Below are 26536 nucleotides of genomic sequence, written 5' to 3' on the forward strand. Positions count from 1 at the left end.
AGTAAATAGAATCACAGAATGATAGAATCCTAGAATAAGCTGAGTTGGACTGGATTGATGAGAATTATCAAATCCAACTCCTGGCCCTGCACAGGACACCCCATGATCACACTATCTGCCTGAGCTGAAAGGTCAAACAAGGATGCTTTACAGACTGACCATGCAAGTGCAGCAGGTATCCTGCTGTTCATCAAGAGAAAACAAATTGACACTAAGCTGATTGCTCAGCTCTTCACTCAGCAGCCCACAGGACCCCCCAGGAATGCATAACCATAAACCAGCTTGCGACAAGAAATATGGATTTGTCATTTGTTGCAGATTACAGAACCTGGAAACCTTGGAAACCAAGTCTTACTCACTCACCTGTGTCTGTACCAAATAGTACTTCTGTGTTGCTAGGATCCCTGTATATCAGATAAGCACTTGTTTCCAGTGGCAAAAAATTATCATTGTAGGAAGGGTGAAAGCATGTTCTTTAACATGAGTTAGGTAACCTGTGTGAAAGTCAGAGAGAAAATAAGGATATTTGTAGCTATACTGCTGGGATTGTGACAAGCTGTAGGCAAGGGAGTCCTCAGGTTTGTTGCTGCTGTGACTGAACCCCTAAGTGACACCCACTGACTCAAGCAGAGTAGGAGCAGTGGCTGCTCCTTAGGAGTTGCTTCACTCTGCAGGGACTGCTAACACATGTAAATCAAATGTGCAGAGGGCTGCCTGGGGACAAGGCCTCAGAATGTGTTTGGAGTGGATGAGCTGGGAAAGAGACATGTGCTGCATTCATTCTGTACCTGAGAATGTATTGATTAGGCATAAACATATGTGGAGAAATAGATGCTTCTACTAATGACAAACACAAACCCTACGTTCCGCACTTGTGCCTCCTATTCAATGTGCATTTCCCCCCAGCAACTTCAACAGCTTTTGGTGTACATGCAATGTGTAACATATCTTGTGGTCTGTATTTATTCGCTGCACAATTGCATAAATGAAACACTTAGAAGCATACAGTTTAATCACTTGAAAACATACTCTTTATGGAGTGATGAACAAACCATTTATGTTCCTTGCTTTTCAAACCAGCAATGCTGAAATGTCTGGCATAAATGTCTCCTTTTCTATTTCTAGATATTTTCTAGATCAGGTGATAATATTCAAGTAATAGTTTATTTCCAATTCTGACATGAAAGAACAGAAGTGTATCAGCAGTTTCATTGAGCTCAATGGCAGAACCAACTCATAGGAGCCCATGTGAGTAAAGTGATTTTTTTACAACTGTTTGCAGATCTGGGTCAAATCTGATTATACTGCAGGAAAGATACGTATCGTTGTATGTATTGCAGTTTTCATTATTTCAGTTCAGAGATCTCAGCTCAATCCTTAGTTGTTCTTTTGAGATTTATAACAACAAGTATAGCAGACATGGGCAGAAAGTTGTTGGTGCTATAATATATGTCTATGATGTGCTGTCCATTGATGAAATTTAACTCTAATGCAGCAAACAGGAATTTCTGGAGCCAGCAGGATACATTTTATGATTTCTCTTCCATCTATGCGGCGAAGATTACAGAGACTGTCCCTCATATTTGGCAAAAAAAATCTCGATTATTTATTGATAGAATCCTTGCTATCTTCATGCTTTTTGAAATGCAGATGTTAAATAAACATGCAAAATCAAAAGATACATGAAAATTACTGATTTTTAATGAACAGAAATGCATCTGATGAAGTAGCATAAACTAGCCTAGCCCAGGATAGAACAGTTAAGTTGGAAAGGACTTAAAGCAATCATGTAATTTAGCTGCCTGACCACCTCAGGGCCAACTAGGAGTTAAAGCCCAATGTGAAGGGCATTGTCCAGATGCACTGACAGGCATGGGGCATCAAACACCTTTCTAGGGAGCAAATCACTGTGACAGTGTTTTACCATTCTGTCAGTAGGGAAATGCTGCCTAATGTCCAGGGCAGACAGAGGAGATCAGCGCCTCCCTCTCCAGGTACCCCCTAAGGAAGCTCTACTGAGCAATGAGGTCACCCCAAGCCTCCTTCTCTCCAAACCAGACAAACCCAGAGCCCTCAGCTGCTCCTCACAGGATGTGCCTTCCAGCCCTTCCACCAGCTCTGTTGTCCTCCTCTGGAGCATTCAGGGCCCTTCCCACCCTTGTCAGGCTGTGGGGCCCAGCACTGCACACAGGACTCGGGGTGAGGCCGCAGCAGGGCTGAATCCAGCAGGATGATCCCAGTCACAGCTGGTGATGCTGTGTCTGATGCAGCCCGGGATGGGGTTTGCCCTCCTGGCTGCCCAGGCACACACTGCTGACAGCAGTGCAGACCAGCACCCCCAGATCCCTTTCTGCAGGGCTGCTCTACACACACTCCTCTCCCAGCCGATTCTTGTGCCCAGTTTTACTGCATCCCAGGGGCAGAATCTGTATTTGTTCTCATTAAAGTTTCATGCCACTGATAGTTACCCAGGGCTCCAGTCTATTCGGATCCCTCTGGAAAGAGATATTTTCTCTGAAGCATCACCCAGTTCAGTGTTGTCACCAAATGGTGCATTCGCATCCTGCATCCAGATCATTGATAAACTTGTTGCCCAGAACTGGTCCTACAATGAATTCCCAAGGAACACCACAGGTGATTGCTCACCAGGCAGATGTAGCCCCAGACACTAAAACCCCTGAAGTTCTGACATTCAGCCAGTTCTTCATCCAGCATACTGTGTTCCTGTCAACACAACAGCTTGTCCAGAAGAACACCTTGAGGGACAGCATCAAAAAAACTTACTGAAATCTTACTAAATATTACTAAAACCAAGAGAAGCCTCACCCACCACCTTCCTTTCATCCACTAGGCAAGTAACCGTATTCTAGATGGGTATCAAATTAATTAGGCAGGAATTTCCCTTTATGAACCCACAATGACTATGCCTGGTGATTGCATTGCCCTTGAAATACCTTTTAATAGCACCCAATTTGATTTTACAGGCATCTAGTCAAAACACTTGTCCTCTGGATTCATTCAGCAGTGTGGAATTACTGTGTATCCTTTTCTTAGGTTGCTGCACCTTACATCCCATATTGGCTATTGCAGAGCCATTCACAGGCTCTGGAAAGAAATACATTTTTTTTATCACTGCAGCCTTCCCAAAGCCCAGTGTGTCCTTTACATTATGACAGATTTCTTTTTTATCTTCTTGCAAATATTCTTGACTTTTCCAAAGAAACCAAAGGCACAAAACACTCACTGAAAGCATGAAAAGCATGTGAACAAGATGGCAATAAAACAAATTATTGTTTTATTCATAAACATTAAATAAGCATAATTATTTGTGACTTTCAAGATTATGTTAAAATCATAATGTAAATTTCTTAGAGCCCACAAAATAAGGCCCACAAAAGCTTTTACTTCAGGCTTTCAATGACTACATTTCTCTTAGAGGAAAATATTAATTCCTCTTCTTTCAGCAAATCTATTCCCTTTCTTATACTTGCATTTAATGCTCATCATTAACAGCTGCTGTGTACAAATATTTTACTCTATTTTGCTAGCATGGTATCCAAGGAAATGATGTCTCTGTGATAGTACATTCTGGTTTTATGTCCTTCCTCTCCCCCATTAATAACTTTTGAAATTGCTGGCCAATTTTTGTGAAGGAGTAGAGGTCTTGGAAAATTCCTTAGCAAGGTCATGAAAACAGGCAGCTGGAGAGAGGATAAAGACTACACAGACATCAAACTGAGCTCAGCTCAAGGCTCATAAGCAGAGAAAACCATATTGTGCTGTTACTGCTACACTTTACTTCTGTGTTCTTCTTTTCATATTTTACTGGTGCCATTTTAGCTTTAAGACAACCCGCTGTCTCTTTCTCATTTGATGTCCAAGGTCTATGAAAACAGTGAAAAGAACAGGCTGAGTCCAGACAGACTTGGCTGAAGTCTTTGGAAGTCATTTACACACAGCCAAATTCAATCAGAATTTCATGGGTGAGACATCCCAAAAAATCTCATCTCCAAAGGTGACGTACTCCAGTGATTCACTAATAAACTCTTCTGCTACACCATAAGGAATCACTACCTAAAATAAAAAATAATAATAATGACAACACTGTAACTTACTGATGTTTACATAAGGCACTGCAGAATCCCACAGCATCTGACATACTTTAACAGACGCTTGCAATGGATACTATGTGAAATAAGTGATAGTACCATGGTGAAATAAGAAAAAAAGCTGCACAGGGAGATGAGACCAAACTTTGGCAGAGTCATCCAGGAGTTCACTGAAGATAGCTACAGGCATCTCAAATATTCTTGAAGAATTTGCTAAAATGAAGGTTAATACGGGCAAGATACCGCAATGCCTGTATGATAATTACCTTTGCCTTGCACTCTGCTTGTAGTGGTTGTAGAAGTGCTTATAAAAGCCTAGAATATAACCAAACCAAACGAAACAAAGTATTAGCATAGGAAACCAAGTGCTTTCACTATGCTCAGAAATAAGTGTGAACAAGTCCTTAACACAAATGGCTTAACATCATACAATCTAAAGTGCAGTGCAGTGGTAGAAAACATAGAAATTAAGTTTTCAAGACATAGTTTCTGATGGTGCACATGGGCAAGGCTGACTCTCTCTGCACCAGAAAAGATGGAACCCGGCGCTGTCCTGAGCTAGACATGCACCAAGGATCACTGCAGACTCCACTGGGAGCTTTGACTCTTGTATGAAAAAGTAGAGATGCACACCCCCAAGTCCCACTCATTCTAGACATGGTTTTGTGTGGCTCTCTGCTCTGGATGACACCTACCATGCCTGTAAGTTACTCGTACTTGTGTTTCTTCTGCAATAAAAAGCAGAGCAAAATAAAACTTGTGCCTTCAGGGTTTACCTGGTAGCATAACCTACAGGTAAGTGTTTCAAAGTCAAGTATTTCTGAATTTGTAGGAAAGTTTTTGCTTCAGTCTTTTAGATTTATCTTTCTCAGTTTTTCTCCACACAATATGAATATGCATAACTTAATGCTAACTTTATGCAAATGTTGAGTTTCTCTCAAGAGAGATTTTAGGAGTTAGATCTTTGAGAAATGGCCAGAAACTTGACAATGTTGAACTTCTCCTCTGTAATTAAAAACATAAAAGTCCTAGTAAGGAAAAAAATTACTGTTTTTCAAACCCATCATTTGACAGTTTTAAAATTGTAACACCAACACTGTCATGATATTGCGTTGTATAATGCTGACAAGTAAAATTATTTCCCTCCAGGGGATTAAAAAAAAATTGGTACAAACAAACTAACCAAAACAAAAATCAAGCCAAAACAAAATAAACCCTGAAGTTAAAAGATATCTGAGAATGAAAGAAGACAACAAGACAACATAATCCTACCAATGTACCATATAACTTCAAAATAATGTTAAGTAAATATTTTTAAGGATCTAAAACTGTCTGGTTTGAATGAAGTTTAAATTTTGAGCAATGAGAGATTTATATAAAAAGAGAAAAAGGAAATAGAAAACCATACTTTCTTACCAAGAATAGCTTTTTTAATTTTTTTAAACCAATCTAAACATTAGCTAGGTTCAAGGAAATTTAATTAGAACTTTTCTTTTGAAGGAAACCTGAGCTGATCAAGTTCCTTTTGGAGCTGTACTCAAAGTCATTCATTCTTCACTTTTCTAAGTTCATGGGATCAAATTCAGAGCAAAAATTTAAGGTGAAATATATGAAGTTAGGCAACTCACCACTCACCTACCAGAAATTTTATTCTTGGTTCCATAAGCAAAACCTAGCACTTTTGTGCAGCTACAGTTTAAAGTAATCTACATAACTGAGCCCAGTAAAATTCATCACTTTCCAGAATGGACACAAATTATGACCACTGATATAATACTATTTAATCAAAGGCAAAAATATTCCAGGGATCAGACATATCCGGAGCTGGATTTCATTTACATAGTTTCACTGATTGTTAGTTCTCAGGTAGTGCTAATTTACATTACTTCATTATTTCAGTGGAGCAACGTTATTTATATGCTGATCATTTGTTATACTGATACAATGCTTTGATAAACACTTAATGAGGATTTCTTCGTAAGGCAATGTGAAAGATTTGCCTTAGTGGCTGAGTACATTGTATATAATGGAAAAAGGAAAGTACTCAAATCAGAGGGCAGATTCAGAATTAGACCTTTCTGACTGAAATTTAATTTGAACAGTTACATTCTGTTTACATTTTACAGGATTATAGTAAAAGGCTGCATGAGCAAAAAACATTGTTTTTCCCAAAAAGGCACAGCTCTCCTATTATAATGTCAGTTATATCTTAAAAGACCCTCTTTTTACAGTTTAGTTTGGCAGACTGTAAAACTGATAAACCAAACCAGCCAGAAATAATGTCATAAGTGAAATCTAAATACCTACTGCAATCAGAACCATGAGAGCATTGTACAAGCAATTGTACATCTAACAGAGAAAAATGTCTGTCATCAGAGGAAAGTTTATATTCTCCTAAGTAATTAGCAGTTCCCCTTTGCTCTTTAGCCAGCACATTCTTTTTTCTACTCCATCAATGTGTTATTTTAGCTTCCCCATTCACTACTCCCTGTACATATTGCTAAAACCCAATGCATTTAGCAATAGCAAGGAAAAAAATAAACAAAATGAAAATTAAACAGTTAGAGGTTAGTGTTTTGTTTTATTTTTTGCTAAAGCTAAAAGCTTGTACTGGCCTCTAAAGTACAGGATTTAACAATGTTATCTAGAAAATCTACCTGAAGAGCCTCACTTCTAGTTTAAGGACCCCATAATATGTCTAAAATAATATGTCTAAAATAATATGTCTAAAATACACATAGATTAGAAGGAGAACAGGGATCCTTAATTGCAGAGATGAATTAATATCTTTGATTAGTCATGTGGGTGCTTACAGAGCTTGAAGAGCATTATTCCAATCCCAACTACCACTCATAGAATAGGTAATATATTCAAACACTATTTCTTGCCTGATTAGGCCCATCATATCCTATTCTATTTCTGCCACACATTTTTAACTAGGGACAGACATGTATTTTGTTTTCTGCTCTGTTCTACAATTGACTGACAATTTTTGGGAGTTCCTACACATGTGCTCATAGAACACTAACAGCAGTACTAGATATCTTACTGATTGATAGGCTGTGAAGTCCAGAATTTAAAAATAAAAAAGCCTAACTACCACTAAAGACACTGAAGGTAGAAGATAAAAGCAATTCAAAAATCATAATAAAAATACCTTGGTTACATCTGTTTCAAAATTACTTTAGTTATCTATAAGACAAGTATTTTAAGAATTATTTCCATATCTTCCTGATAGCATTTTTTAACTGATTGCATTTTAATAACAATTTTTCTACTTGATCAAGCCATATATATATACAGTTCAAATAGCTAAGATACAGTACATTCAGCATTTTGGAAAATATTTGAGAAATGCTCGTGGCCTTAAATTAATCTGAATTGTCAAAAAATTCCAAAATTTAGCCTTCTCAGCAGTGAGAGTCTTATGTTTATCCAAAGCTTTTCAACACTGTCTGATTTTCATCATTCTTCAACGAGGAATCACAACTGCAAGGAGAAGGTCAACTCCATGTCCCTTTTGCATTTTCACTTCTACCTGTAGCTGGATCAGGAATTGCAGAAAATCAGGAAAATATATAATTTTTTTTCTCTTTCTAAAAAGAGCTTTAGGATCTCTTTTGGCACAAATTATTTAATTATTTTTTCATTATAATTTTAGCAAAATACCTAAGCATGCATCTGGGTTTTAAAGTGAAATTAAATGCATTTTTTCCAGGTCAGAAATCAGCTTTTCTTTGTGCTTTTGAAGGGTATTATTGATAGTAAGCCTAAATACCAAGGAGAAGTCATTCTTACACCATGACTTGTGTCAGGACAGGAGTGTGACCTAACTTGTAAATGGCAGTAGTGAAAAGTTTAATTGAATACTTATTTCCTGATTTATTTTTTTTTTTAGCAGTGTCATTGTGCTCAAGAGGATAGTGAGTGCAGCGTGGGGTTCACAAAACCTGACCACACAGGTCAGTCACATCAGCTTGGGTGAAGAGAAATTCCCAAATAAAGGGTAAAATATGGGTAAAGGTCCGTCTTTTGCAGTGCTGAAAATCCCACTGACATCTGTGGGAGCCAAGATACCTGGACCTCAGGCATTATACTGCAAGAAATGGTGAACAGGATCTTAGCAGGGATCCAGACAGGGATGGGGAAGGAAAGTCCAAAAAGATTTAAAGATTATTTGGACCTAAACATGAGAAATGCTGGTTAGGAGAATACTTTCTTCTCTGTAATTTGGAGGAAAGTGAATATTTGTGAAAGACTGAAAAGGATGTGGGTGCAGAAGTGGGGAAAGCAATGCCCAGGCACTGCAAAAACAAAAGAGGTTGATTTCTCAAATATATGTAAAGTGGGAAATGACAAAGTGATTTATATATATATATATATATACACATACATATAAAATTCAAATGTTGCATATATTTCTATTCTTTTGACATATAAATATATAAATAGAATAAATCCTAGGAGCAGAAATGTCATGAAGCTACATACAGAATTTGCTTCCACTGATTGGTATTACGTGATTTATTATCATAAGTCATTAAGCAGGAGTACAAATCTGGGATGTAAATTTTGAAAGCCAGAGAAAGACTAACATCTGCTGTTAATTTTCATGTCATTTTTAGAAAGACATGAAAGCTAAGGCTAAGATCTTCTGCTCATGTTTATGTTAACATGCTGCTTGCAAACAGTACAGCAATACAAATCTTAATCAGAGTTGAAAAGCATGAAATATTAAATATTCTTGGAAGGGAAGTAGCCAATCAAAATTAGCACCAAGGGGTAACAGTACAGAATTAGGAGACAGTTCCTGGAATTTCTGTCCTGCATTGATACAAAAGCATTTTGGCAAAATAGAATTGTGACAAAAAAATGCAAGTACAGTGCTAAAATTCAAACTGCAGATTTACCTGTCTTGAAAATTTTGATTCTGAAGCAAGTCTCCCTGCATATTGAAACAAAAATTGTTTCCAAAATGTTTTAGCTGTAGTGCAAGGATGTGTTTCAACTGAGAAATTGTGTTAAATATTTTCAGTCAGCTCTGATTAAAATATTTCACAGGCAATAGAAACAGGTGGGTTCCTTAAATTAACACCGACATTCCTGCTGAAAATCAGTCTGCTGATGAATTAAATGATGATACACTGAAAAGATAGTTGGTCACTCTAACGTGGAACACACTTATTTCCAATTAAATACATTACAGACCTAGAATAGATGGGATTGTGTCACATACCTACCTGGAACAGAAATAATATTGCAGTTGACAAGGTCCTGCAGGAAGCAACAAAACAGTAAATCCTTCCTTAAGTGGCAGTTTGAGGGAAGCAGTTTGCCTATGATTCTCTGATTTGGAAGAGATGATGACATAAAAACTGAATGAATCCTGAGAGAGGTGCTAACAAGATACTCACTTAGAGATTCTGGGTTTTTCATTGCAAGTGAAATAGGGGTAAATATCAATAAGGCAATGGAGAACTTGATCACATCCTTAATCCTGTCACCCTATTCAACCTCTGTAAATTAATTCCTCCACAAAGTAAACAGTGTTTAAATGAAGTTTCTTTTTTTAGATTTTTGTTTTATTTGGTTTGTTTGGTTTTTTATTTCCACATACTTCAGCAATGTGTTCCAAAGAAATTAAGTTTTAATAATACAAACAAGAACACAATATTTTCAGCTGTGGCAGTGAATGGACTGCACCCCATTACACTGCAAGACAGCAGGGAGTCAGGGAGTCTGCTAATCCCTGCTACAACCAGGTCAGCTGTACTCTCTCCTATATCGCTGCATGCTTCCTGCAGTTTTGCTGAAATCTACCATCCTTTTCCTCTTTTAAGCTCTTCCAAGCATTAAAACCAAATCAAAATATGCTTCTTCAGGCCCACTTTCCAACCCAACTGAACAGTTAATACTTTATTGTATCAGGGGCAAAATCTGTGTCTTGTTCAATGAATTATAATTCCTCATTGTAATATTAGGAGATGAAATCCACAGAATAATCCTACCTCTTCTATTTCTGGCCCACTAAGGAAATGGCATGAAAGAGGATTCTGAAGCATTCCAACATTGTTAGCTAGTCAGGGAAATCACAATGCTAGGAATCAAATCTAGGCAAAATGCATAGTCCATCTAATTAAACAAGTTGCTTTTCCTCAAGACCCAGAAGATTGTGAGCTGCATGTATAGAGAAACACTATTTAGCATCAAATCTTGTTCTCAGTGAAGTCACCAATACTGATGAGTGCTGACTCTGGGGAACAGGAAAACAGACTGTTGCTAAAGTTGTTTGTGTAATGTTGCTGTTGTTTCATTTCTTCCACTATTAAAAAGATGACTTTCTTTAGAAATAAAAAACACTTCCAAAACCCCATCTTTTCACTGTTGCTTCATGAGTCATACCAGATAATGAACCACAGATTATGGCTCATTATGTACACTTGGTTTTAAGCATTGTCTAACAAGTTGTTACAACACATCATTTATACAATGGTCTGTTCAATACACTACAGCCATAAAATACCCATCAATTAACAGACCTTAATGACTGACCCAGAACACCAATATCCAAGTCTTTCAGATCTTTTTCCATGCCCTCATACACTGAATTTTTAGTGAAATCGGCTTATATAACCTTTAGCTTTTGATCAGTAGCCAGCTCTGTAACTAAAGGAAAACCCAAAACCAGAGACCAACCAGCAAAGAAAACCTGTTTGCATCTACTGAGGAAGAGGGACAGCTGTAACAAATAATGAGAGAAACAACCAGATACCTTGCTAAGTAGTCTATTGTACAGCAAGTAATTGTTTCAACTTCTTACTCTAAGAAATAATACAGCACAAGCATAACACTCTCACTCTGCACAGTTATTTTCAGGAAAAGGGTCTGAAAAATACAGGACAAATTTATGCCCTGAAATCAGTGGAATTTTTCTTACAAGATCTAAACAACATTTAGTCCTTCAGTAAGGTAAAACAAAACAAATTCAGAAATAAGCCACACAGACTTCTTCTTCTTGCTATCATAATATTTATAGCTGAACACTGTCAGCATACATTAGACAAATGAATGTGGATGCCAGATCTCCAGACAACCACAGCTTTGCAGAACAGTTTAAAAGACTTTTGATTAATAAGATAAGCATTTCAACAAATGGAATTTATCTTTTTACACAAGAGGAGGGGTAAACATGGATGGATGCGACGCAGCATTTTCTGCATTACTTTTTTTAATTTCTTCCCTGTTTTGACATTTACACTCTCATAATCTGAACCTTGCTTGGGATTTTGCAGCACTACAAGGTATTTTAGGGAGGCTATAGCTTAAATTTTATAAGATCATTTAGAAGGGAAAGGGAAATGTATGTGATTTTTCCAATGTCATTTCTATGCAGGAAGGGATCACAGCTGTACATTGCCATTTTTCTCAGCAGTTGATTTATTGCTGTTCATATTTTCAATGCAGTTTCAGGAGGAAAAGAAGTAGAAACTCTTATTTACCCATTTTTAAAGGCAAGGCTCTCCTTTAAAGGGGCCCAATAAGGTCTCCTCTAACTAGATGTTCACATTGTAAATTTTTGCTACTAAAGTTGCTTTCAAGTTTTATGGGAAACCTGAAATCCAGATGAAGTTTGCTGAAAAAGTGACAGGCAAAGCTTGGAAATGTCAATAGAATATCAGATTGCAGGCTCTCTGCAAGTGGCAGGAATTCAGGTGCACACACATGGCAAAAAGTACATATGACTTTCAGGAAAACAACTCTTACTGGTTTGCATTCTAATTTTATCATACAGAATAGAGAGAACATTGCCTTGAATAAGAATCAGACTTGCTGGACCATTACCCAGAAATTTTTTCTCATCCATTGGTGCTCGTTCACTAAGAAGAGGCCTTGTGCCAGCTCCTGCGGGAGAGCAAGGATGCAGAAAGCTGGCTTTGGGTCCAGCAGGCCAATTTGCAGCAAATCAGAACCTCTACTGGAGGATGAGATAAAGTTGCTCCCTTCCAGTTGCTCCTCTTTGCCCCTCAGAGCTCTTTGCAAACTGCAAGTTTTACCCACCTTACGCAACTCAAGTAATGCAGTTTGAGGAAACAGCAGGCACACTGCCTGCAGATGTGAAATGTGGGGTGCGTCTTGCCTGCAGTTTTAGAGGACATCTGTCTCCATGACAGAAGAAAGGAGGAAGGAGTGCCCTTTTTCTTGCCCTCTTTCTAAGCTGCACTTCTGTGTATGAAAGGGACAAAACATCCTTTGAACCCTCAACCTATAAAAGCAGCTCTAGTGGCAAATGACCCCGTCATGGTCCCAAGCTGGGCGAATGGTGAAACTATAAATAAAAGGACATTGTGAGTGTAAATGCAGTGAGTGGAAAAGAACAGAGCAACAGCTGGAGCAAACACCTACAGTGACCTTCTGATTGAAAAGCTCTATAAACAAAATGAGATGGTCTTAAAAAGTGTAGTGATGTTGTGGCCATCTTTCTCATGGGCAATAAGAAGGGCAGCCAAAACTCAAGCAACATAAAAATGAGGATCAAACAAGCCATTTGGACTTTTTCTGCAACTCCTTGTCTGTACAGAACTGTATGGCTGCAATCAGCACTGTCAGCCAACAAACAAGTACTCCAGATGGCTTTCCTCTGACTCTTTTAAGAATAAACTAATATATTAAAAAGTAATAAAACTGCCATGCTGACAAATTAATTATCCAGGGATAGCTCTTCAGAAAATTATAACAATTCTGCAAAGGAGAGAGCCAAAAAATAATTTCCAGTGTTTCTTATGCCTCTCCCTCTCTGTGACAAAGATTTATGATAGTCTTTGAAGATACAAGCCATTACATCTCTGCTTAAAAGTCCTAAGTGTCCTAGAAGCAAAAAAACTAGCTTTTCAAATACGAGGACAGGTTATTGTCTTTTTTTATTCCTTTTTTTCCTTTTTTTTTTTTTTTTAATAATGGAGCAAAAACTAATTTAAGGAAAATTAGAAGTGGAGCCAAGTTGGTTAAATCAATGTGTTATAAGATGTATTGCCAAGATGCATACATCTAACTCCTTCTGAGCTCAGACCACTTAGGAATCTCCTTGTCAGATAGGATAATATGCTGCTTTTTGAAATTTACCAAAAAAGATAATAAATCAGGATGAAACAGGAAGTTGTTTAGGAGATACAGCATTCTAGAATCACACCCCTCCTATTCAGATAGTTTGGAGAGTTAGGAAAAGGTTCTGAAAATCAAGGTAGCAAAATTAATGCCCAAGAGGCACAAGAACTGATCTTTTTAGAAAGGCATTCCTGAAGTACTACAGCAACATTTGAATATAAAGAGAGAAACACTAAGTCTAAGATGGTGTTCATATTCAGTGGAAATTTGCAGATAGGAGAGCAAATTGAGAAGTTTACCTTAAGGGGTCAGCAAGACACAACAGACATTTTTAACAGACTTTTAGAATGCAGAAAGGATGTGCAAAATGAGCTGTTTTATGCTAGTTAGCCAACTCCCTATGTTACCTGCTTATTTCTTGGAGCAGGCAGGACAAGAGGCAGAGGACACAGCAGAGCAGATTGGAAACTCAGCCTATAACAGAGAGGACAGCTGAATGAATTAGCATCTTCATAGGTCTTTGTGGGAGCAAGGTATATTTCATCCTGGGCTGTATGGGTTCCTTTTCTTATTCAATACTTTATATTAGAAGGCAAAATGTCTGTATAGTTTTCTGCATCACCAAATCCAAATTTGTTAATGTGTGCTCTGCTAATCTAAAGTGTGGCAGCTGTATTTTTATTGTATCTGAGGATCAGATACCTTATTTTCCATTAAAAGAAATATTTGTTTCCACCAAAAATCCTATAAAAATCCCACAAAACAAACAAAAAACAAACAAAAAAAACCCACCAAAAAAACAACAATAAAAAAAACCCCAACAAAACCCCAAAACAGCCAATCAAAACAAACAATAGAAATTCTTATCAAACCCTACAAATCCCAGCCACACTTGTGGTGAGGAATTTTATATCTTGCAGAAGTGGTCTGTTTATTTATTTGTTTGTTTGTCTTTAACAACAAGAGGTTACAGATCCTGAACATATAAGTAGGTATTATTTTACAAACAGGACCTAGCTCTGCTTGTACAGCTTACTCAGGAAATACAAGCAGAAGAAATTAAACCAGACTGCAGTTAGTAGCATTCCATAATTTCTAATTCCCTAGTATTGTGGTTTGATCAATGTTTCACAACCACAGTACTGAATGTGTTAATTGAGCAGTACACCTGGGTTAGTGATTCTGTCTGCCCTCTGTAACACCTACTTTGGTATTTTTTATCTCATTTTAAAAGAGCTTCCCAGTCTGAATGAATGGAAATCTGGTTTTCAATTCCAGTGTGTCTTTAGAGAAATGTTTTTCTTTCTGAGGATTTCTGCTGGCTCCAGCTCTGAGTGCTGTTCTCAGGCACACCTGTGGCCCATAGAACCTGTAAAGCCAAACATTGAGCTGTCTGTAATTACCCACAGTTTAAACTCATTTAATTTATAGCACTCAGTATCCAAACAGATGTGGCAATATAATTAGGCAAATAATACAATCTGTTTGAAAACAGAGCAAGTCTTTTCAATATAATGTCCAATGGACTACAAAAATATATGGTGTAAATATTAAAAAAAAAAAAAAGAAACAAGAGTAATGTGCCTCCACATCAGATACTCTATGTTTGTATACTCTATGCTTGTACTCTGCCTGTATTTTTTTCTCTTTTCCTTTTGTTTGTGCCATCTACTCTATTAAGATACTCATTTCTAACCTGACACAATAAATAACAGATTATTCACTCTGGACTTCAAACAAAACCTGCTGAAAACAATTGAAACAATTGGATTGGTGAAAAAAATCTTCACTGAGATTTGCCACTAATTTCAGCAAGCTGTGGGAAAGGCTATGTCCACAACCAGGTGGAACACTGTCTAAACCTCATCAGTGTAGCCTGACCTCTGGGATCACACTACACACCTCCCCGCACCTTGGATTACATGGATAACACTGCTGCTGTCAGTGAAGCCTGGAGGTGTCAGTGAACAAGTGAAAAGCCATGGGTGTGTGCAGAAGGTGTAGGAGCATTTGCAGAACAGGCAAATCCTTCATTACATGCTGCTGCACGGTGCAGTGCAGTGCAGTCTCAGTGAGGAAGATGTCCAGTGGGTGGCCTCGTAATCAGTCATGGTGCAGAAGAATTTACAGCTTTCCTCATCAGATATCCCTTGTTTTCCAAGAGAAAACAAGTCTATCCAGCCCCACAAAAAAAAAAAAAAGAGAGGCATGTTGGATAGAAAATTTCTGGGTCCATTCCTTGATTTTGGTAGCTGTAGGTTGAAAATTTGCAGACTTTTTCATCCAAGTCTGCCACATCTCTGATACATGTGCTGCTGTCTCAGGTAAATATCCTGGATATGAGACTCTGTTAGACTCAGCTGCTAGGCCTTCTTAAAGGCAAGTCTTTCCAGCTAGTATAGATACAGTCTTGGGGTGGCACATACTTTTGAACATGAAAATCAAGAAATCTCCTGGATAGAAGCCATGTATAGAAATAAAAGAAAGTGGAAAGAATGATTTTTCATTATAGCAATCTGTAAAGTTAATGGAGGATAAAAACTCATTTCACTCCTAAATAAATTCTAACTGTCAATCTTAAAGTATTTATACAAGACATTCACAAGGATTAATGGGTAATTTCCTTTGAAGAAAAGAAAGGGAACATTAATTCTAAAGACACTCTATTTAACTGTTTCATCAAGAGCCAAATGCAATTTGAAAGCCTTAAGAAACCAACCAACCACCCAAACAACCAACCAAAAAACAAACATGGTACTTTGATTTTGTTTTTAGTCCTCCTCTGCTCTGTTCCAAGAACTACTTTAAAGGTGACCTATTTATCTGTTTTTAAGATTTTTAAGGGCAGATAAAGGCAGTGAAGAGCACACATTCACTTTTTTAGCCCATTGGACTCTTTGAAAGAAAACATATATTTTTAAGAGTGATCCATGTCTAGAAGGACTCAAGGGACACAGTCATATAAAAGAGTTTTTAGTTTTGGAGCAATACTTGGAGGTACAGCCATAGCAATATCCAGCACCCTGAGTGGCAGATACCAAGGAAAAAGACTTGCAAATCCCTGTAAAGCCAGCTTGGGAAATGGGATTTCAAGTTTGAGACAAAAGCTTACCCAAATTCAGTTTTTGAAAAGTTCTCCTCATCATCACTATAGTTAATCCGCTTCTTGCCAGGTACAAGAGGGGAATATAAAATTGTTAGGAAACAGTAAGACGACAAGAATCTTGACATTTTTTTACAGTTTTGCAAAAACAGCAATAATGAATTTTTTAAATTGTTTTCATTCACCTGTCACTTGCCTAATGGATAAACAAGAGATGTTAAAACCAGGCCAAAAAATAATCTGTCTTGTAGAGACTTCAAAAATATTTCCTTTACTGTATAATCTTGGACCCATACAAGAAAAATATTCTGGACAACAATCAAATCCCAATAATATTACACAAAATAAATAATTGGAGCCAACTTCAAATGAATTAAAGTCTTCAGGGAGTGAAAACCACATGAAATTTCTCAGAAACACATTTTTATTTTTATTTTATTTGGGTTTGGGAGACTAATCACGTTGCTGGCTTTCCAGTCATTTTACAGCCTCACCTTCCATCATCATATTTTTTATCTTGAGGAAGTATATTAAGCCTATTGAATTGAAGGCTGAACAGCTATAAAAGATTTTGACTTTTAAAATTTTTATTTAATATAAATTAAATCTGATGCAGGTTAGATGGATAAATTTTAACTGCTTTTTTCTTACTTCTTAATTAGATGCAATTGAAAAGAAAAATATAAAGAAATCAAAGAAAAAAGGTGAATTGCATACATACTCAAAATAGAGTCACAAAAATGTACATGGTAATAGCTGGAATTCTATAGCTGCAAGCACTATTTAACATAATAACCAGTTATGGCCAGTTTGGCATCACCGTGTGCAGAACAAGTGCAGAACAAATAGAGAATGGTTTTCTCCTGTTTCTCTGAAGCCTCCCATTTCCATCAGATTTTTAGGCAAAGTCAGGGAAAGGATCATGGCCTCAGTTTTTGAAATGAAGTTATTAACAAGTGTCAGCTGAGCTGAGTGTAGAAAGAAAGATAAAACTAAAACTAGAAAAATGCCTGTGAGAGAAAGGAGGAAAAAGAGCTAAATTAGCCGACACAAAATATAAAGCTCATATTATCTGAAAGAACCTTCAGCTTTGCTTAGGAAAAGAAATAACTGCCAAAGGCCACCCACTGAAGTTCCATTCATTTCTATAGCTGACTCCCTGCAACAAAATTATTTGAGGACACAGTTTGTCCTGTTAGGTTCTCATGAAACAATGCAGAGAACGTTAAGAAATAAGAACCTCTGTTCAGAAATTTTCTCCATCAAGAGTACAAGGGGATGACACCCTGTGAAAGGCATCAGCCACAACCATTTGCATTTTCAGCCTTTCTCACAATTCTGTGTTGTGGAAATCCTGTACCATAATTTATCAAGGCTCCAAAGACATCTGGACAGACTTGGGTGCTTTGGGGTTTCAAAAGTCTGCTTTAAGTACTCCACTTGAAGCTCTCAGGTAGAGAACTATAATTGTGTACATATTGGTAGATTTTCCTTTGTCTGTAAGGAGTTTGACTCAATACATTTTCAGTCAGAGATAAGGTCTCTGTTTCCAGGGTCACTTGCTCCTTTCATTTGGGGGTGTTTGGATAGGGATTGTTTTAATTTTTGCATCCTCAGACCCAAGACCAATTACCAGCCATGTAATACACAAAATAAAAGAAAGTTCACTGGGCTTCTTTGTATCATATCAGCTTAGAGTCTGTATTTCATTTGATAGAAAGCCCTCTCCTAAAACCTAACTATAAAAGGATTCTTACTGATAAAGTTGCATTGTATTTCACCTAAAAGCACATGTTTAGGGCAACTTTATAAAAGTGCTGCCTAACAGTTGAGAGGAACATCTCTTGCTGCTGTGCAGCAGACTAACCAGAAGTATAAGGCATTTCTCAAGGCAAAAGAGGTCATACCCCTGACTAGTATCTTTTGCTTTCTCACCCACACAGAAAACGTGCATCCTTTCCAGAAACAGGTTTTGTAGGACATTGCAGTTATCGTGAGATACAAACAGACCCTCAAGCAAACAAAAATAATTGTGCTTAGAATTCCCTAGCCACCCACAGGAAGGGTTACATCTAGCCTAATATTTCAAATGATGGTAACTTTTAGTGTTGATGTCTTTAGCACAAAGAATTGTCCCAATATACAAAGGCTTTGACATTAAAGAATGGTGTTTCCCTTCGCAATGAAGAAAAAGCACTGGCTCCCAGCATTGTGTAATGGGAAGCTGCATATATTAGGAAATCCTGACTCCCAGTGGCAAAGGACTAAAATGCTCCTGAGACTCAGTCTGCCTAAATATAAGATCATTATTACCAACTCCAGCCATAAAGAATCATGACAATTAAGCATTTATGCATGCATGTGACTGCTACATTTACCTTGACTAATTCATTATATTCTACATGGGTCATTAGATGTAATAATTTAAAATCCTTAATAATGATTCGTGCAACATATAGCTGCCCAGAGTAATTTTCTACTTCCTAGGAGATTATTTTCTCTTCTCTAGGACTGTGCTGATAGGATCTGTGTGTCACCTTTTGTCTTTCTTTGGCTGGGATTCAGAACTGCAGGGTCCTTATGAATCAAAGACTCACTCATTCTAAGTATGATTCAAATATTTCAATCCAGCAGACCAGAACTGAGATGACAGGGCAGGATGATCTTGCAATTTTTCTGCTAGCTCTGCATGCTCTGTGCAATGCAAGGAGAATAGCAGTATTTTCAAGAATAAATCCAAGATCAAGTGGAGAAAATACAATACTTTGCAACCAGAGCAGGAAAAATCAGATCATATTTAAATAGGTATTATACTGCTGGTAATTCTACACAGAATTTCAGGACAAGAAACAAATATTTAAGATTCAAGGAGCAGTTAAATTAGGAAATGAATGCATCTCAAATGGATGAAACCTGTCCCAAAATAGTCTGCTGAAACACTTAGTGAACACAAACACTGGCCTGACTTACAAAAGAGTGATGAACTATTAACTATTAACAGTAAGAAGTAAGAATGGTGACCATGTGAGCCAAAACCCTGCTAATGTCCTGACATCACATGAGAAATGCGAAGAGGCCAAACCATAAATCTCAGAGTATGCCACAGCCTTGTCCATAAACCCAGTATGTCTGAGGAGCTATGCCAGTTAGGGATGATAACTACATCTGTAGTTACTATACAATAACAGCAGAACAAACAAGAGTACCTCAGTACCTAAAATGATAATCTCTGAGTGGAGATGTGACAGACTAGCAGCACACTCAAAGATGACTTGCTTTTGTTTCTTCTTGTAAGTCTGGTGAGTTTAAACCCTATCACCCAAGAACTCATGAACCAAGTGTAACAGAAGCCTGGGTTTTCAAGTATATATAGCAAACTAGATCCAAAATTCCAGTACTCTGACATCACAACAGTCAGTTAAAAAGTCAGGGTTTTCATCCTCAAGAAGGTCAGTCATTCAAAATAACTAGTCTACTCAAAATACAAGTAGAGCCTTCAGGGAAGCCTGGATATTCATTCAGAAAAGGATAAGGTCAGGTTCTGTGCGTGCTTGCCTCTCAACACAAGCTTGTCAAACTATGTCCTGGCATCAACAAAGTAGTGTTCTGAGACCTCACGGTTGCCAGGTTCTTCATGCAGCCCCAGGCAGCTTTTGAGCTTAAGAAACTTGGCAGAAACTATGCATCTAGGCATAAACCTTGGAAACAAGAGTACCAAATCTCTAGATATTGTAATCTCTCTCTGGATCTCAGTCTGCTGAGTTTTACCCAATGAACCACCTACTGGGAACTCCACATAAAACTGAACACAGGAAACCACATTCCTTCCAAATTAACCTTCCAAATTAGCCTTCCAAAACACAAAGCCTGCTCTCCTTAGAATCCTGTAGTGTATGCTAACAAGTGTAGAGTCCTTAAATTATTTGTGACTCATTATCAGCCCATACATGAGCTCAGGGCATCAAAAAGAAATTCATCACTTGGCATCAGAACTAATACTACTAAACAAGGCTTGCCTTCACATCAGCACATAACACCAGAGGAGCCTACACCATAAGAGCATCAGAGAATTTTGTACCCTGACATCAGAGCAGAAAGACAGCAGTGCTGAGCCAGAAACTCTGAAGGCACACAAATATTAAAACAGCAGGATCAGATTTATTTATCCACAAGCCACACACAAGTGCGTGCTTCTACTTCAGCCAGCAAGATGGTGTGCCAAGCTATGAGCTCATGTGGTGTGGGCCTGGGATCTGTCCCACAGAGCGGTAGCTGAGCACAGCTTCAATCAAAGAGACCACCTGGAGGGGATGGTACATCTCAGCATGGAGAAGGATGACTCTCAGTCATCCCACTAATGCCAAAAATAATGAACAAATGTTCCACAAAATCTATCCAGCTCCAGCCAAGTTTAAAATAAAAGAGAGCAGTGGCTTTACTCTTTCTTGGCCATTTAATGGCATTTACTCTTACATAACCCATACAGCACAAATGAAGCAGAGCAATGACAAAGGCTCCAATCTAGACATTCACAGGTTCTTGCAGCCTTCACACAGAGGCTTGCAGGTGCTCACACAGAAAACTAGTTCAGCAACCTGCATAAAGAGAAGACTTCACCCAGAGACATGATAATAATGCTTAGGCATTTTTTATGCCTTCTCTCCCTGTATTGATCCTGTCCCATTCCCCCTAACCTATGTATTCATCAGAACCTTCCTATTTATTTATTAATACTGCAATTCAGTGAGGAGATTGAAGGCAGCATTTTCCCTTCTCTGCCATGGGGTTTTTTTCCACGTCTATGCCAAATGTCAAACCCTACCAGCTGGTATTGGTCTTTGAGCTTCCTATATTCAATGTTCTTTCAAAAGCAGTTATTGTATTTCTATTCCCAGTAATGGAAGTCATAAGGTATGTAGGTTTTTAAACAATGCATGATGAAGATACTAGTGCAAAAATCCTGTAAATCAATTTACTTTTTTTTTCTTTTTTTCCAGTGAAATATATTTTATAATCTATAAGCAGAAGGCATCACATCTAAACTCTCACATGTTACAGGACGTTCTTTACCACCTGGTCACTTCAGCCCTGGAGACAGCAACTCATAAGTCATTGCTAGTTAGCTTCTAGAAAGGGAGACAGTTTAGAAAAAGACACCAAGGAGAAAATGTACTGCTCAGTCATAATCAGTAAAAACAAGGCTGGTACCACACCGTACAAGGCCAGCCTGCCCTCAGTGCTGACTACCATGGGTGAATAGGAAGGTACTGCTGCGGTGCAGAGTCACTGTCACAGTTACAGCACAGACATCGTCTTCCTCCTGCAGCCTCCTAGAGCCCCTGATTCTGAATTGAACCATTCAGATTCCTTATACTTTCCATAACTATTTCTTGATATTAATTTATACAAGTTTCTCCCTTATTGGTTGATGTCTTTAGCACAAAGAATTGTCCTAATATACAAAGGCTTTGACATTAAAGAATGGTGTTTCCCTTCGCAATGAAGAAAAAGCACTTTGACTTTGAAACGTCAAAGTTTCCCTTTGACGTTTCAGATAAAACTTTCAAAATGTGCTTGCAAGTGTAAGGGCTAGAAAATTACATTTTGTGTGTTAATACTGGTCCATTGCAGATTAGCTGTGAAACTGGGGAAAAAAGGGACAATTTAGAAGACTTCCTTCTCTGGACAGACAATAGGCCCTCTTTTGAATATCTAATTTTAGTTCCCTGGTTTGATGAGACCACTGAGGCCTGAATGACTTTCCTCTGAAATGCAGCACTCGTTTCCTTTCAGAATCTGATTAATGCTATTCTGGTTATACTGGAGAGAAAGATTAGGACCATGTTTGTCACAGTAGCTTTGAATTCTAGAATAATTTTACTAATTTGAAGACACTGATGGAGGGATAGCAATTGTCATTTTGTTAAGATAAAATGTAGGGTCAGTTATCTATTTTACCTGAATGCATAAGCTTTTCAATCCCATCTCCTGCTCCTGTGACCACTGGAGAAAGCAAAAAGGATAGTGATTACATTTAGAGCTCTGGTTAACTTCCTGTGTCTGAATTGTTTAATCTTCATCATCTGCATTTCTTGAACAACACAACCTAAATGTCTCCACTGAAGAACAGAATCAATCTTATAATTTTTTTTCCTTGTGACCGATGCATCTCTTAGTTCATTCAGCACTTTCTGTCTTCAAATCTCTCCCCAAGGCAGTCCATGTGGAACAGGAGGTAGTTACGACTCTCATTTTCAGTGGCATCAACAAGCAACAAGTTAATTGCCAAAGAGCTGGCAGAATTTTCTTCTCTATACGTATTTTCACAAGTTCTGTTTTGCAACCTTTGAATTTATATGCTGGTGGAAGAATGGTAGGAGATAAAGTAACTGGTAACTGAAACTGATACAATGATTTCTCACACAAGATTTCTGTCTGTAATGAAAGATCATATCAAACTTGCCACCATCTATAAAATGCTATTCCTTCAGAGCTGTACTACACAGTTTACTTTTGGATTTAGTCTTGCTGTGAAAAATAACAAGAACTGGCATTTGTAAAGTACCCTGAGCTTTAAACACCCTGCATATAAATAACAAAGAGGAACTACAGAAAGAAAAATCTTTAATGCTTTAGAAATACAGAAGAAATAAAGTGGCAAAGCACCGAAGCAGTTCCAAGGGAAACCTGGTAAATTTTAGAGCAAGTGAAAAATTAGTCAATATAAAATAATGTGGATTAAGGACTTCTGTGTTACCAGAGACACAGAAAACAAGGTGTTCTTGAATGGTTAGGTTCTGTTGCCAACAGAAGTTCAATTACTCTCTCATTTCACAGGGAAATGAGATCCCAGTAAAGAAGTGGTGGATTAGTTTCCTAACAGACCTGTAGATGAAAAGCAAAGAGTCAGTTGAGAAACAAGCTTCCACATACCACCTTTAATTTTCATGATTTTCAGAATCTCATGTGCCACATGACACCACAAATTATCTGAGCCTTTTGAATTTTACTGGGGCCAGAAGACTTTGTTTATAAAAACTCAGCATAAAGGTCCATTAAAGGAAACAAGTCCTCCAACCTAAGTGGAAAGAAAGATTTTACACAGAAAGTTCCTCATGCTGTTCCTTATCTCATACACAGAAGGGGGTCCTTTCCTCACTTAAATCAAAATGAGACCTATGCACTGTCTTAGAAGTATCTGGCATTCAGGCAGGTCTTCTACACAGGAATGAATTTAATTTATTAATCCACTATGAGATGTGGTAATTAAATATCTATTTGGTAGTTTATTATATATTCAATTTATGTATTTTATGTATTTAATAGTTTTATATACTTAGTCCAATCAATACTAATGCAGGAAAAAGGAATCAAGCATAAGTCTGCTGTTCATTTATTTGCTTAACAACAAGCTGCCATCAGCAATATTTGCAGCCAAGGTACTCAGGAACAGAAGTACCTGTTCATTCCTGCTTTATACTGATCATCTAACAAGCTCAAGAAAAACATCAATGATCAAGAGGAAGAAAAAGGTCCTTGTTAAGCTTTGTGTTATTTTGCACATCTTAAAAAAAAGCACTGCCAGCTTGCAGCCTTTGAAGATTTTAGACTAAAGTAAATTTAGTTCATTAATGTTATCACTAAGAATAGGTCAGCAATTTAGAAAAGAACACACTGGAACAACATCAACAGGAACAAGAAAAGTTGCTTTGAAAACTGGAGAACATATGCTAGACATAAACCAGCAGCTTTACACACCAGAAAACTAAGGATCTGGGCAATGCTATTAATATAAAAGCATTTGCGGCAGAGAGAAAACATCAGAAGTAGCAACAGGGAAAGAATTCATGTCTACACACCAGGGTGTGAGCTGTTAACAGTCTAACTAGTTTTCTATTCTCCCCAAGTACACAAAGCCTTCAAGTTCATAAACCCAAAGCTTTAGGAGAAAAGAAAAAGGACCAAGCAAACCACACATATTTGAATAATGAAATTAAATGAAATTGTATTTCATTCTGAACGAACAAGGTCAAGAAATGCAAGGAGAACCATTCCTGATCAGTCATGTAACAATCCGCCACCCAATTACAAGTAGAAGGTGAAATAGTTTCCTTTACCTGACCATTCTCCCTCCCATTGACCAAAAGAAAGTCTAAGGTAAAGAACTTCAGATATATGGAAGAGGTTTTTTCATAAATCTGATGCATTTTACCAGAGTACAGAAACAGATCAAACCCCCAACAAGACTGAGAAGCTGATGCTGGAACACTTCCATGACAAGTGAAGGTAATGAGCTTGTATGAATCAGACACTCTCTGCATGGAAAATGCCTCTTTCCAGCACACTGTTAGTCTCTGAGCCTTGGCAGAGAAGTGAGAGGATTAATCAAGTCAAAATGATTTCATTTTTCCAGGAAATGTCCAGGATTTGGGTTAGAATAACATCACCACATTACACCCACATTTGTAAATTATTGAGAAAATCCAAACTAAACAATGATTTCTGATGTTGGTCTTAGGGGAAAGGTTTCACTCCTTTTCTGGAAACTACACAAACTCAAAAAACTAATTTTATTGTCATTGTTTACTATTCGTAGAGACCGGAGATGTGTCTAACCCAAAACTTTGAAAAAGAATACCCCAAAGAGAAGTCAACACTAATTCTTGCAGTGAAGGGTTAAATTGTAGCCCAGACATTTCCAGGACAAATTCAGAGTGAAACCAGAAAAAAAAGATTTATCGTGTTACATTACTGACCCCTTCAGACAGAAACTCACAATAACAGCTTTTCATCTACAGATGCTTTACAAGACAATGTCTGAATCACAAGGAAGGTAACACTAGTTTATCTGTAACAAGAAGATAAAAAACCATTACTGTCTTAGCTTAACAACAACCCAGTTTCCTCACACTAAAGCTGTCTTAATTTTCCCCTCAGGGTTTACCTCATAAGTAAGCCTGGTCAAATAAATAAAAAAAAGGTTTGGATATTACATTTACAAAAGTATTTACAAACAGTCATGAATAACCCAAAGAATAGTCAAAGGATACTTTAAATTTCAATAGGTTTCACTGTTTCCCACATGTATAAGTGATGCTGAATACCTCTTTTAAGTTAACGTCTCCAAAATTTAAAATAATCCCTTCTATTTGATGATGGAATCAAAATACAATCTTCCACAGCTGTCAGTCTTCTCTTCTAGACTTCCATGTTCCATTTCCATTTTCTTTTTCTGTGGTTGGTAATGAGTCTCAGATAGATCTACAGACCTTCATGGGCCCAATATGAGTAAATTAGGCCAAGATAATGAGAAGAAAATTAGTAAATTTTTAAGAATGTGAAGAATTCTTCATTGAACCCAGTCTAAGTTTTTTTCCTGAGGTAAGTTTTTTGGCCTCTCTGACTTCCACAGGAGTCACTGCAAGAACTTTACACAGTGAATGGGTAGAAAGTTCCTTGGGTGACCATATTTTCTCAATCTCACTTCACTACATCCTGGTCACTGCTAAAAAATCCCCACAAAATTTAAAGCATGAACAGATCAGTTTAGAGGACAATATTGTTCTCTGGTCCAGTAATTATTTTTCTTTGTATGTTTCCTTGTAAATATACTCTGGCACCTGTAATGGTATAAAAGTCATATCTAAAACCTTAAGTTCATTAATATAAAATCTGTAGAAAAGTAAGCAGCTATATCACAAAAAAATCAGTTTTAAATCCATACCTTATTAACTGAAAGACACAATTTTTGATGTTCTGGATGAAACAGCAATGAAATTTCCTTAATTCTAGCATGATAGTTGTGCCTGGTTGAGCCCATATTTCCAGAATTTTAATCAGCAAATTTACGGGAATCAACAGTATCTCAGATACAGAGGAAAATAGTAAGTAACTGAAGTTGAGTTTCTTTGTGAAAGTGTGCAAGCACTTGCAAGTACTTCTAGATAGTACCCATTTCTTGTTATTCCTAGATTTATTTTTTTTAATTATTCTGACTAACATTGTCATGCTTATGAGGTCTTTATTTCAGGTGAGAAGTCTAAGTCTGAAGCACTTCAAGAACATTCTATGAACAAGAAATAAAATTCCTTCACTATGGTACAGAATGAACTAAAGAAACTGCTTTAAGTACATTATAGCAGTTAATCATATAAAAAGCAAATATTTGTGTTGTTCATGTTTGGGACTATTATATGTGTCCATCCACAAAAAAAAAAAACCA

General features: G+C 37.4%; 1 protein-coding gene across 1 annotated transcript; it reads right to left on the bottom strand.

Annotated features, from left to right (window-relative positions):
- Positions 1–3272: 3272 nt before the first annotated feature.
- Positions 3273–26478, bottom strand: HSD17B3 (hydroxysteroid 17-beta dehydrogenase 3). The gene is given in 8 exon segments (XM_033511382.1): positions 3273–3994; positions 3997–4074; positions 6044–6191; positions 10637–10775; positions 16324–16384; positions 22268–22317; positions 24432–24444; positions 24446–26478. Coding segments are annotated over 8 exon segments (678 nt in total). The 5' UTR covers positions 24590–26478; the 3' UTR covers positions 3273–3949.
- Between the last annotated feature and the right edge of the window lie 58 nt (positions 26479–26536).

Source organism: Parus major, chromosome Z (assembly GCF_001522545.3).
Source record: "Parus major isolate Abel chromosome Z, Parus_major1.1, whole genome shotgun sequence".
Classification (NCBI taxonomy): Eukaryota; Metazoa; Chordata; class Aves; order Passeriformes; family Paridae; genus Parus; species Parus major.